The sequence below is a fragment of the Ursus arctos genome, unplaced genomic scaffold (genome assembly GCF_023065955.2).
Source record: "Ursus arctos isolate Adak ecotype North America unplaced genomic scaffold, UrsArc2.0 scaffold_16, whole genome shotgun sequence".
NCBI classification, from domain to species: domain Eukaryota; kingdom Metazoa; phylum Chordata; class Mammalia; order Carnivora; family Ursidae; genus Ursus; species Ursus arctos.
The window spans coordinates 34,673,698-34,687,284 of NW_026622830.1; the positions used below are offsets into that span (position 1 = coordinate 34,673,698).

Below are 13,587 nucleotides of genomic sequence, written 5' to 3' on the forward strand. Positions count from 1 at the left end.
TCCTTTTCCATCTGCTTCATTCTGTGGGGATAAAATACTTGTGTTTAATCAGAACAACTGGAACGCATTGAGGAAGGGATGGACCAAATCAATAAGGACATGAAAGAAGCAGAAAAGAATTTGACGGACCTAGGAAAGTTCTGCGGGCTTTGTGTGTGTCCCTGTAACAAGTAGGTGCTGCCTGCCTGTCTGAAGCTTTGGTTTCCCAAGGCCCATCTCCAAGCCTTGACAAGCTCATTCCTGCCAAGCACAAAGGCGGGATGAGCATGTGGCATGCAGAACAGATCAATACCGTCTCCAATGCATTCATCTCATAGCATAGATGATATTAGTGGGAGTTACTGTTGATGCATTAAAAATCAGGCATACTACAGTGAAAGCTTCACTGTCAGCCACTTTTACTGATGAACGTTTCAACATTTTCCAGAAAGTGTACCTTGAGACAGAGACGAGCCTCAAGAAAGAGGCACCCAGGAAATTTTATTTTCCCCACAACCCCAAGCCAAAATTTGCAGAGCTAGAAAAGATTTGGGGGGGTGGGGGTAAGTTTGGAAGTTGAGAAACACATATGTCAAGGTTTGATTTTCGAGAAGCAAGAGAGACAGGTAATTTGGCCTAAGCAAGCATCCCTAAGACAGAGAGTATGACAGAGATTGCCCCGCCAGTTGCCAAATCTGCCCAGCGCTTAGACTGTAGAAGCCCCAGCTGCACCCACCGCAGAGGCCATGAGCCCTTCGGCAGGAGGTGCTCAAGCCTCGTGCAAATTGGACCCATCCCTCTGAACCTCTTCCTCTTGGAAGATCTACCCGTACACTGACCAAAATGTTGAAATGTGTAGGTCTTGCATGCACGACATCACAAAACATTCAACTGTTCTCAAGGTTCTGCAACGCTTTTTTGGAATGTAGCAGAAATGTGACATGTGGTTATAAAGGTTTGCAACAGAAGGAACCTGAAAATGAGGGTTCTGGAAGATAGTCTTATTTGACTAGCAGTGGAAAAAAAAATGCATGAGTGGATTGTCCAACATGCATTTGCAAAATTAAACCCGTTACCCGATCTCCCTCACCCCTCCCAACTTCCCTTTGAACAGAAGCCTTTTTCCTAAAAGCTCTCCTGATCCTAGCTTTTAGAACAGCAATTGATGTCATTTCTAGCTGATTATACGACCATTCACGTCCTTTAAACTTTGAGGCTGATTTAAAATATCCCACTTCCTGTTTAGGAGGGGGAGGGGCTCGATTTACAAATCAATTTAAAACCGTTTTAAAAGAATGATCTACAGTAAAGCCTGATTAACTGGAATCTAGCTAACTGGAACTCTCAAATGTATTTATACTTTTGCTTCCTTCCACTTTTAGTAAAAAGAGACAGTTGGACAAAGGGGTGGTGATCACATCAGGGACTTGAAATGGTTTTTCTTGAAGGGCAATCTAGGCAGTTCACATTCTATCACTCAGTCTACGTCCTATAATTTCCACACCTGAGGGGACCAAACAATAAGAGCTGATCTTCAGAGGAAAGGCCATCCGGCACGTCAAGTGAAACCATAACCAAGGAAAAATTCGGTCATGTTCACACCCCTAAGACTCTAAGGCAGGAGAGTGTCTTGAGAATCGAACAGATATTCAGCAATCACCCCTGAAACAAAATTTTCCTCCCTGGCCCACTGTTAATTAAGAAAGTCGTGTCATTCACCAAAATGACTCATGGCTACGCATTCCAGTTTGTCAAGACTTAACTGTATATCCTTTTCCGTGGCCACTTGCCCCGCAGGTGAGATTTCCACCTGTTCCGTGTCGAATTCCAACAGATAACAATTTCCCCATTCATCACCTGTATGGAGAAGGCGTGGAGGCAGGCCCCGCCCCCAGATGGATTCTAATGTTCAGATGAAACGATGGCCCCTACGAATTCCACATAGTAGTCGGCACAAGAGACCCTAACTGAGCTTCAAAGCTTGAGCGAAGTGTTCCCTGTTGTGTGTAAATAATGCTTTAAAAACCATGTGTCACAACGCAGTGGCTGGTGGTGCCCCGGACTCTCTGAGGGCTTCGCCCTGTCTCGGCATGTTTCAAACGACGATGGTAGATGTACGACAGTTCTGTGAGTCTATGTGCAGCCTTGTGGGTGCAGTGATTCGCCTTCTTGCAGAAACGCAACCTTTCCCGCCCCCTTGACTTTGCCAAAGATGGTATACCAGATATTTTACATAGCAGAAAACCTCACGAGGTCCATATAACTTCTTGTAATGTGAGGAGGGAGGGAACGGGGAGTCGGGGAGAAAAACAAAGCCAGAGTCTAAGCACTATTAAATTAGTTTTTGGATCTCGTCCCACAGAGTGGGCTCATGGCTGTCTAGTGCAGTAAGTTCTGACAGCTCCGAGGGCTGTGGCATTATACACTAGATTGTGGGAGTTGCTGCAGTCCCATTTGTACAATTTTCCAGCTTGTTCCAGGGTTGCTTGGTCCCCAGTCTGCAAATATTAGTATTAGAGCCAGTTTTAATAGATGGCTGCGATTCTCCAGTGCAAGAAAAAAAAGGGGGGGTGTAAATTCTGGTGTCTTATGAGAGAAAATATGAAAATGGGACCAAAGGAAGTTCTCTTGTTTTTGGACTAAAAAGCATGTGGTTTCTACTATGCAAAGAACCTAAAAACATCTTTGATTGCCTTAAATTACAACACACCCACCAAACTGTGCTGCACGTGTTTCTATTGGGCACAACAGGTATGCCTGGATTTTAAGTTTCTCTCCAAGGCAGCTCAGTGAAATACGGCCCATGGAGACCACACCAGTTCCAGACCACTCTCCCCAGCCACATCCCAGGATAGCTTGAAGTAGGAGTTTGTAATCACTCCCACCCTGCCCCCCCAGCCCGACAAAGAAGCTATTGAACCTGCGTTTCAAATCCTCATGAAGGCTATTACTGTCCTGCTAGTGCCTTTTTCGAGAATGGTCAACTTCTGGAGTAGTTTGGCTTAAATGAGAATGCTTCACTTTCTACTCATGCCTGTAGCTGGTGCATGAAGAAGACGTAGAGGGATTTCCTTTTCTGGTGCTAGATGGCTTGTTCTCTCTTCTGTTTTCCTGCATTCATTTCACTATGCCTCTTTTACTTTTTGTCTCTGTGGACAAAGGTTTGTACATCGACTAGATGTATGGTGACTGTTTGGAAGTACCGATATATTATCTAATTCAAATCACTCTCGAGGCAACTCAGAGACCACCACCCTTGGCCAACCGCCGATCCTTTATGTCCTTCATGCAGAATTGGAAGAGTTAGTTCCACCCATACGTTGGGGGGGGAATTAAAGCAGGGAATCTTTGCATGATGGTGTGTAAAAACTTGGTCGAGTGTGTTTTTCTTGGTGACAGTGTGTTGCTGTGGTGTGATGTACACAGTCTACTTGGCAGTCTTGTTATGTGTCTGTCTGCCAGTATGTTTTTCTGTGTGTTTTGTGTCTCAGAATATAACCATGTCACTGAAATAGAACTGAATGTCCTCCAGCTACCTTAATCCTTGTCTTCGATCCAATTAAGCTGCAAAAACAAACCAAAACAAGAACAACCTTTGGGCAAAGGTTGCAGTCTTGACAATTCCAATTGGCTCGATTGGAAATGAAATGCTGAGTAGCTGAGGCATGGTGGTGGCCAACTGTTTGGGTCCAGATCATGATATATCGGTATTCTCTAATGCCTCGAATTAAAACCCATTTGCTTGGTTCGGTTCTTCGCTTGAAGAGGTGACCATTGTTGTGACTTTGATGCTCCGCCCCCTTGCCTTGTCACTCACCCTCTTTCTTGCATAGGCTTAAATCAAGCGATGCTTACAAAAAAGCCTGGGGCAATAATCAGGACGGCGTGGTGGCCAGCCAGCCTGCTCGTGTGGTGGACGAACGGGAGCAGATGGCCATCAGCGGCGGCTTCATTCGGAGGTGAGCCACGTGCAGCCAGCCCTGTAGCAGTTGTCCATTGTTAAGTCACAAATCACCCCAAGCTGATTTGTTCTTAAAGTTCTTAAAGCAACAACCATTTTACCGGTTACTTATGAGTGTGTATTTTGGCTGGGCAGTTCTGCCAAGAGCCCCGCCTGGGCTCCGTCATTCCATGCAGGCGGGTGCACGATGATCCTAGATGGTCTCAGTCACTCATCTCGTGGTTGGGCAGGGCGCCTCCGCTCTCCCCAGTGTGGTCCCTCCAGCGAAGAGCCCCGGCTTCTTACATGGTGGTGGCAGCATTCCAAGGGGGTTAGGCTCCAATGCACAAGCGCTTATCAAGCCTTGTCGGGTTTGCCAGTTTCATCAGACAAAGCAAGTCACATGAGCGCATCCAGTGTCCATGGGGCAATAGACAGGTGTCTCATTCCATAAATGGAATTGAACAGAACTTATTCAAGAGATTGTTTACAGAGGTGTGGGCCAGGTTAATAACAGAAAATGGTAAAGCATTTGTGGGCTGGCAGTAGCAGGAAGAGTCCTGAAGGTTCTGTTACCAGAACCTGACAGTAGTTACCACCGTGGGGGAGGGGCTACAGAGAAATGCAGCTGTTGCAAAACTAACAGGAAATGAGAAAGAGAAATAAATGCCCCCCCATACCTCTTTCCTCTTGCCCTCCAGTATCTCACTGGCTGTCTGCCAAAGCCTACTGGAAGCCGGAGGCTCAGAGAATCTGGGTGATGCAGTCCTAGAGAGGTCAGCCCCTCTGAGCAGAGAGCAAAACAGGTCCGAGAATGGATCTGGGGGGACAAATGGAGAATAACAAGCACACCTGGCTTCGGATTTCCTTTGAGACCCAAGCAAATGCCAACTGAAAGACCTATTTAAAAATCTCAAATTACACAGATCTGCCTATCCAGAAATCAGCTCTCAGGAGACCAGAAAACAGAGTAAATAATGACAAATATTCCTGTTGTTAAAAAGAAAAGGAAACAAAAAAACCTATCCCTTTTTACAGGCTACTACTAGGACTCAGCAGTGACTAGGGTACCTAGTGACGAGGGTAGTGTAGAGACAGCTGTATAGTCACCAATTCCCGGCCCATTGTAGCTGATGTTACCAACCAATAACACAGATTCAAGTGACAGGTCACTGTCACTTAGGTATAAGGTGTAGATAGCTGCATAAAGCCTCACGAATGACAATTCTATTCTTGTTTCTATCTGCTCCCAGGGAAACTAGACCAGGGGTTCTCAATCCTCACTGCACATTAGAATGAACTGAGGCTGTTTTTTAAAAACATCAGTACTGAGTACTGGGTGGCTCAGTCGGCTAAATGTCTACCTTTGGCTCAGTTATGATCCTCGGGTCTGGGGGCCCTGGGGTGCGGCCCCGCACTGGGCTTCCTGCTCAGTGAGAAGTCTGCTTCTCCCTCTTCCTCCTCCTGCTCACGTGCTTGCTCTCTTTCTCTCTCTCTCAAATAAATTAAATCTTAAAAAAAAAAAAAAAAGTGAGACCCAGGCATCTGTGGTGCTTAAAGCTTCTCAGGTGATTCTAACATACCATCAGCATCGAGAATCATGGAACCAGAAGGATGCCTTAGCTGGTGATAATCATTTAAATACGCTTCTTTTTTATGTAAGAAAGCTAGGAAGTTGCCCTTTAATTTCTCCCAGCCTAGGCTCCTTTAAAAACCTTTGTGGGCCAGTCTACACTGGGAGTTACCATGGGGGATGGGTTTTAATCCCTCTGAACATTTTTAGCCCATTACCATCTGCAGTGGGAAAATGTTAATTAGCCAGAACATCCTAGAATGAGTACTTACCGTTTGCAATAAAGAGTTACTACCTTCTTTTTTTTTTTTTTAAGATTTTATTTATTTATTTATTTGAGAGAGAGCACAAGCGGTGGGGAGGGGCAGAGGGAAAGGGAGAAGCAGACTCCCCACTGAGCAGGGAGCCCATGCAGGATTCAATCCCAGGACCCTGGGATCATGACCTGAGCTGAAGGCAGACACTTAACCGACAAAGCCACCCAGGAGCCTCAAGTTCCTACCTTCTTAACTTTCAAGCTGAGCTGTGAAAAAAAAATGGCAAGGTGGTAAGGCACTTCGAGAGCCAACTCCTTCCTTCCCAAACTGGAACAATAATCTTTTATCACATTTTTTCCCCTGAAATCATCCACAATGCCACCAACTCCCACCCCCATTGCAATGAAATCTGAGCAAATAGAAATCATCTTGAATAAGTAGCTCCCTTTGGGGTTCTTGGGAGCAAGCAGGATTAAGGAGCAGACTGTAATCATCCTTACTCTTCCCATGGATTTTGGTCCCAAATGAGGAAGAAGATGAGCAGAGAAATTCTCTGACTTAACACAATAAGATTTTTCTTTCATTTTCAATTTAACTCTTGGAGACTTTGGTTGACATTTCAGAAAGAAAAATACAGTTTCTAACTAGTTCCATCTTCATTCTCTGACCCAGTCCTCTCAACTAAAATTATTTTATTCTTAAAAAATGAAAATTGGGATAAACAGATGAACATAGGGAGGAAATGACGTGCTGGTGGAAATGAAAGAAGTAAGTAGAAGTAATCTATTTAATATGCCTTCTTTAAAAAAGAAACTCGGGTTCAAAAATGAAATTTAAAAATTATTTTCTAGGGACACCTGGGCCGCTCAGTCAGTTAAGGGTTTGACTCGATTTCAGCTTGGGCCCCGCGTTGGGATCCATGCTGTGTGTGGAGCCTACTTTAAATAAATAAATAAATAAACAAATAAATAAATAAATATTTTCTAATGTATAAAAGCTAAAATGTACTTATATCGAACAGAGACTAAAGATGCATGGGATTGATACCTATGGGTCTCCAGACTTTCCCTGAGCCCTGGGTCCTTGGTATTTGAGTTTTTTCACACTTTCTCGCTTCTAAAAATTGCTTCTTGACTCCCAGGGTAACAAACGATGCCCGAGAAAATGAAATGGATGAAAACCTGGAGCAGGTGAGCGGTATCATTGGAAACCTCCGTCACATGGCCCTGGATATGGGCAATGAGATCGATACACAGAATCGCCAGATCGACAGGATCATGGAGAAGGTGAGCTTATGGCCGTCAGACGCTTCCATTGTTCATTACTTCTTCTGAAATACTGCTGAGAAAGGATGAACGGTATAATAAGCCCCTCAAACCGTGCCATGGGATTCACACATACTGATAGATGGAAATTTCCCCCTCAATTTTCCAAGACAAAAATTCACCAACATATAAGTAAATCAGAGGGTAAAATTTAATCTAACAGATATTCCTCAGGGACACCTGTTTCAGGAATTGTGCTAGGCACCGAAGGACATAAAGATGAGAAAGACATCATCCCCACTGCTAAGAAACTCACAGCCTGGGGCGCCTGGGTGGCACAGCGGTTAAGCGTCTGCCTTCGGCTCAGGGCGTGATCCCGGCGTTATGGGATCGAGCCCCACATCAGGCTCCTCCACTATGAGCCTGCTTCTTCCTCTCCCACTCCCCCTGCTTGTGTTCCCTCTCTCGCTGGCTGTCTCTATCCTGTCGAATAAATAAATAAAATCTTTAAAAAAAAAAAAAAAGGAAAAAGAAACTCACAGCCTATGGGAGGCGTGAGCCTCCAGATGAATTTACTACCACACAAAATATAATTTGCCAAGAGAGGCACACCTAAAATGCTAAGTAGGGTTACGTGAGGAAAGATTGCAAGAGTTAAGGGATGGGGAAATCTCCAAAAAAAGTCAAACTGAGTCTTGAAAGTTGGTTAGGAGCTTGTCAAGAGGTGATGTAGGAATAGAATCGGGATATAAGGGAAAGAATACTTATTACAGTTTAACCAGAAGATGAATATGAGCTTTGATTTTATAAATGCCAAAGCTTTCAGGATAGTTCAGAAAGGGCCAGATTCCATTTCCAGTTCAACAGTTCACGTGTCCAGATCTCAAAATAGAAAACATAATCTGATGAAGTTGAGTTCACACAAGGACACCAGATGTGGCTCTAAGACAAAACCCCGTAGTGTCAACAAGAGGCGTAAGGAGAAGTGAAGAGAACGGAATAGGAAGGGATGGGTTTAAGGGCTTGAGATTGGAAGGGAACAGAAAGAAACCCTGGACAGCTTTTATAAAAAGATTTGGGGCACCAGAACCTGATATCCCACAATATACGAATCTGACATATTATCTATGATCTTGTATTCTGCCCCCTCTCCCATCAATAGAGTACTGAATATTGCTTATAATCTCTTAAGATGTCAAAATGCCAACAGGAAGGAATAGATACATCATAGCTTTAATGTAATGTATAATCATATATAATGTATATAATGTATAGATGGTACATTATAGATGCTATGAGGCATCTGTAACATTATAGCATCTATAATGTAGCATCTATAACCAATTCTAGTTGGCTAATCTTACATTGTATGAGTTTATTCCCTGGGAGATAGTGAAGTTTTGAGCCTGAAATCCTGACTTTCTTTTTAACAACTTATTCCACTTTAGTGAGCAGAGAAGGATGCTTTGAATCTTCAGGCTAAACACTGAGTTTCTTGGTACCCAAGCATCCTTCACTGACTTGAAAAAGGAAAGAGTAGACGTGAAGGGAACGCTTTGCCCTATTGTGTTCTATGTGTTCCCTATTAAAAATATCTGATCGCATAATATTTTGCCTGATCGATACTGAGTTACACAAATGTCAGTGTCGGTTGGCAAAAAGCTTGTGCTTTGCTTCCTTTTACAAGTCATGACATACTTACAATTGTTAAGAGCCTTTGATATGCTAAAGCTTTTAAAGCTGCACAAATCAATAGATTTTAGAACAATATTGAGAGTTTCAAAAAGCGCCGGAGCCAACACAGGCTGACCTAACCCATTATGGCCCCGAGAAATGAACTAAGAAACAATTGCCGAACCACCTTCCATCACGAAAATGATTTGAAAACACAAGAAGTACTCATTTTCTGTCAATGGACCCAATTTACTCACAGATGTAGGGAGATAATGAACCTCTAACTCAATTAGAGTTCCAGAAGGAGTACTTTTACTAAGAGAGAGGGGTCAAATCTTTATTGATAGAGTTGGACTCGCAGCACGGGAAAGTGTTCCTGGAAAGGCAAGTGGCATCTTAATTCTGCCACTTTGCATTTCTAGTTCTCTTCTCAAGGGAAAACCTTTCACTTGGGGCCCAATTTACGATAAGGGCAAAGACATATGCAGCTATGATGTGTAATTCGAAGTCAGGCAAGTGGATGGGAAATAGCCATTACGGTTTGTTATCATTCTTTGAGTGCTGAATTGTTTAAGAAGTGAGAGAGGGGTCTATTTGCCTTTGAATAACTAGCCTTTGTCTTACCTCCAAAATCACAATCTGAACATGATTAGATAGAATCCATTTCAAGCCAGCATCGCTGCAAATGATACATGTTGTATCAGCTGTCCAATTTTTTAATAGATTTCCACCTTCTCATGTTAAGTTCTCCCTTCTGATAATTGGAAACAGTGTTCAAAGGTCTCTTGCATATCTAAGAGTAAATTAAACTCACAGTCTAAGAATAAAGAGAATTTGGGGGCGCCTGCGTGGCTCAGTCAGTTAAGCATCCGACTCTTGGGTTCAGCTCAGGGTCATGGGATCGAGCCCGCGTCATGCTCCACACTCAGTGCAGAGGCTGCTTGGGATTCTCTCTCTTCCTCTCTGCCCCTTCCCCTGCTCACATTCTCTCTTTCTAAAATAAATAAATGAATAAAATCTTTAAAAAAGACAACACAAAGGGAATCTTCTGATGTTTCTCCCATATTCTCTCATGGCCCCCAACAACAACCTTTACCCTACCCCATCAATCATGATCGTCTCTCACCACTTGGATTGACAGTAAAGTTTTAAAAAGCCCAAAACAATGTAATTTTTAATACATTCCCATGGACTGTCAAAGAATTACTTTGTCTATTTAAAAATCTTGCTTTCTGCTTTAAGGTATATATATATATATGTATATATGTATATACACACACACACATATACTTTATATATGTATATATGTATATATATGCTATGATGCATCTATAACATTATAGCATCTATAATGTATATATATATACACACACATATACTTTATATATGTATATATACATGTATATATATATATACTTTATATATGTATATATATGTATATATATGCTTTCTGCTTTAAGGTGTGTGTGTGTGTGTGTGTGTGTGTGTGTGTGCATGTGTGTAGTGCTTTAAATTAAGCTTCTAAGGTTGAAATGGTACAATTCTTTCAGAAAACCAAAATGGGGCAAGTTGTATTAGCTGCTTTATGTTGCTCAGAAGTAGTAATGTTCAAATTTCAATTTAAAGTTGTCAGTGGCAGATGCCACACACACGTTGAAATACAGTGAGGCTGAAGCTTTAGCGTTCCTTGAATTCTCCTATCAATGAGGAAACACATTGTTTGAAAACTGAGACCTTGGGTTCCGATGGCATTTCCTGCTCACCAGCTTCGTGACCTGATTTCTTCATCAGAAAGATAATAAGGGAACAGTTCAAACCTCAGATGAGAATGGGGCTACCATGTAGGGTAATAAGCATCCACTTCTGGAATTCTGAGCAGGGGCCTAAAAGCTACCTGCCATGGTCTGAAGTTGAGATTTCCAGAGTGTTCAGAAGGGTGGGCTAATGATCTCCTTCTCACTCTCTTACTGGCTCTGTGGGGATCATTCTTGCTTTCTCACAAGGGCAAATCATGTGGCATATCTTGGGTAGGCCAGTGAGCTTAAGGTTCTCTAAATAGAAATATGAAAACTGGGGTGGGCTAAATTCCGTAAGTACAGTCCTAAAGCATATAAAAAGAATGAACACAGAGGCATTCTCCAAATACCAGGGAGACATCTAAAAGGAGATTACCTCAGGATTTTTTCCTAAAAGATGCTATTTCTTTTATAAAATAAAGATGTGGTACCTATTGCATGAGGTATATGGGCTTGAATTTTGATATCCTTCAGAGAAAATTAGAGTGGAAATCACAGATCGTCAGTGAACAGAGGTCTGTTTTAGATCCTTTGAAGATGTGTAGAGAGTAATCTCATGCTCTACTTCAAAATATCCCCTTCCACCACCAGGTGAATGCTCACCAGTGCGTTCTTCATGCAAGAGTTTCTAGAATACTTGCTTCCAAAAATTCCATCCATTTTTAAATTAATGATTTTCCCCATTTGAGCTTTCCTTAGTATTCAGTCTGGAAAAATCGCATAATTCAATCTGTAGAAACATCTCACATTGGTCTGAGCCTAGAACTTTCCTGTGCACCAAAGTATTATTATTTCTGATAGAATTTGTAACTAAAGAGGGAAGATTTAAGAGCCAAGTAAAATTTGAGAGAATGCCTATTTTCCAAATCAGGATCCTAAGGTCCAAAATATGAATCTATAGATCAAACAATCAAGGAAAATGAATGCTCTCTCTTAACTTGTCGTGAAAGTCAGATTTTGATTATCCAAACAGATGGTAGGAAACCATTGCCAGATAATTCAGAATTATGAATAATCTAGCAATATTTCTATTTTAACTTGGCAAATTTCTAGTTGAATGTAGATAACTCTAAATGTGCTGGGAATTCACAATTAAACTAAATAAAGAAGATCCAGTTCGGTGGAGATTGGAAAGCACCAAGCACCGCAGTAGATGCAAAATCAGTAATCATTGAACAAGTACTGGTCGATAAAAAAGCAGTTCCGTTTCCCTACACTGCCTGTCAGCTTTGTGTTCCTCTTTCCAGAATGGACAGGGGCAGACACCATTACCAATCATGATAAGACAACAACGGCCTAAACAGAATCTTCATCGTTGCCTCTGCTTGCTCACTCATACCTTTCTCAGTGGTGCTGGGAATAGTTTATTTTCTGGGGTTTAAAAGTCTCCCCTGGTAGCAACCCCAAGTTTCATGCTGCATATACAGCAAAAGGTAACTGAAGCAGTGAGATCAGTCAAGGCACACAATTGTGGTAAAAGTGCTCTTGTTAGAACAAGCCAATGATAAGGGGCACCTGGCTGGCTCGGTCAGTAGAGCATGTGACTCTTGATCTTGGGGTCGTGAGTTCAAGCCCCCAGTTGGGTGTGGGACCTACTTAAATAAATAAACAAATAAACAAGCTAATTGTCAAACTCATAGAAGTGAGTCTTCAGAAATGGAGCTTAAAATTATTAAACATTCCAAAAACAAATCGTTTTCACCCAATAAGAATAATTGCAAGGTAAAATATATTGAGCACTTAATCTTTGCAAAAAATTATTCCAAGCACATTATAGGTACAAACCCATTTCATTTTCACAGCAGACCTAAGTACTATAATGATTAACATAGTGATTACTAGTGTGGCCACTGACTCCAGACTGCCTGGTTTCCTCATGTGGAAAAAGGAGTTAATAATAATATACACCTCATAGTTAATATCAATCTTTATGTCACGGTTGAATGAACGGGATATAATAGACACTCATGCTTATTAGCAGGATTCGTTTTTGTCCCTGCTTATAGACAAGAAAGCTGAGTCCCCAAGATGTTAAGTAATTGGCCCAAAGTGACACTAATAAGTTAGCCATGATTTCAACCCAATTATATAAATGGTGGTAATTCAATTCAATCCAACAGATATGAATGCCTTCCATAGACATCACGGGGTGTCATTCCAGGATAGAAAGATAAATGATGTGAACTTGTCCTCAAAAGGATGCTCTCTGGTAGGGTGAAACAGTCATGAGTACCAAGATGAAGCTTCTATGATCATGTCCAAGTAGAACCACAAGCAATGGTTCGGGATCATGAAAGAAGAGAGGGTCAATTCTGACAGGAGAAGTTTCAAGATGCCATTCCTCAAGAAAGGGGCATTTGAACAGACCCAGAGGGAAGAACAAAATGTCCAAAGGTAACCTGGGTTCTCTTTTCTTTCCCTTTTTCTAGGCTGATTCCAACAAAACCAGAATTGATGAGGCCAACCAACGTGCAACAAAGATGCTGGGGAGTGGTTAAATGTGCCCACCTGTGTTCTCTTCCAAATGCTGTCGGGCAAGATAGCTCCTTCATGCTTTTCTCATCGTATTTCCTAGTAGGTCTGCACACATACACACATCAGCCCACCCCCATTGTGAATGTTGTCTTGTGTCGTTCATCAGCTTCCCCAAACTATTATGTGTCTTTTGTTCTGAGTCTCTTTCTTTCCAAAGGTTGTATATAGTAGTCATTTGGTGGCTCTAACTCCCTACATAAGATGTCTTGGGTTTCATTTTTCCTTTTCTCTCCTCAGTGGTGTTTGCTGAATGACAACAATTTAGGAATGCTCAATGTGCTGTTGATTCTTTCAATGCACAGTATTGTTCTTGTAAAACTGTGACCTTCCACAGAGCTACTGCCACTGTCCTTTCTTTGGGTGTCAGGCTCTGAAACTCTCAAAATTTGCTGTCTTTGGTTCCTCATAGCTGTCGTCTGTCTTTATGATTTCATGATTAGACAATGTGGAATTACATTACAGGCATTGCACTAAAAGTGATGTGATTTATGCATTTATGCATGAGAACTAAATAGATTTTTAGATTCCTATTAAACGAAATCTTTCCATGACAGTAGCATACTGATGA

At 42.0% G+C, this 13,587-nt stretch overlaps 1 protein-coding gene across 2 annotated transcripts in view; it reads left to right on the plus strand.

The window, feature by feature from the left end:
* SNAP25 (synaptosome associated protein 25) overlaps positions 1–13,222 on the plus strand; it is a 29,248-nt gene extending 16,026 nt beyond the window's left edge. The window contains exons 4-7 of one of the 2 annotated variants that reach the window (XM_026503031.3): positions 53–170; positions 3,813–3,938; positions 6,891–7,035; positions 12,914–13,222. In XM_026503031.3, coding sequence (XP_026358816.1) covers positions 53–170; positions 3,813–3,938; positions 6,891–7,035; positions 12,914–12,982 — 458 coding nt within the window. In that variant the 3' untranslated portion in view covers positions 12,983–13,222. The remainder of the gene's footprint in view (positions 1–52; positions 171–3,812; positions 3,939–6,890; positions 7,036–12,913) is intronic. The other variant, XM_026503032.3, reaches the window with a different exon arrangement.
* The last annotated feature ends 365 nt before the right edge of the window (positions 13,223–13,587 follow it).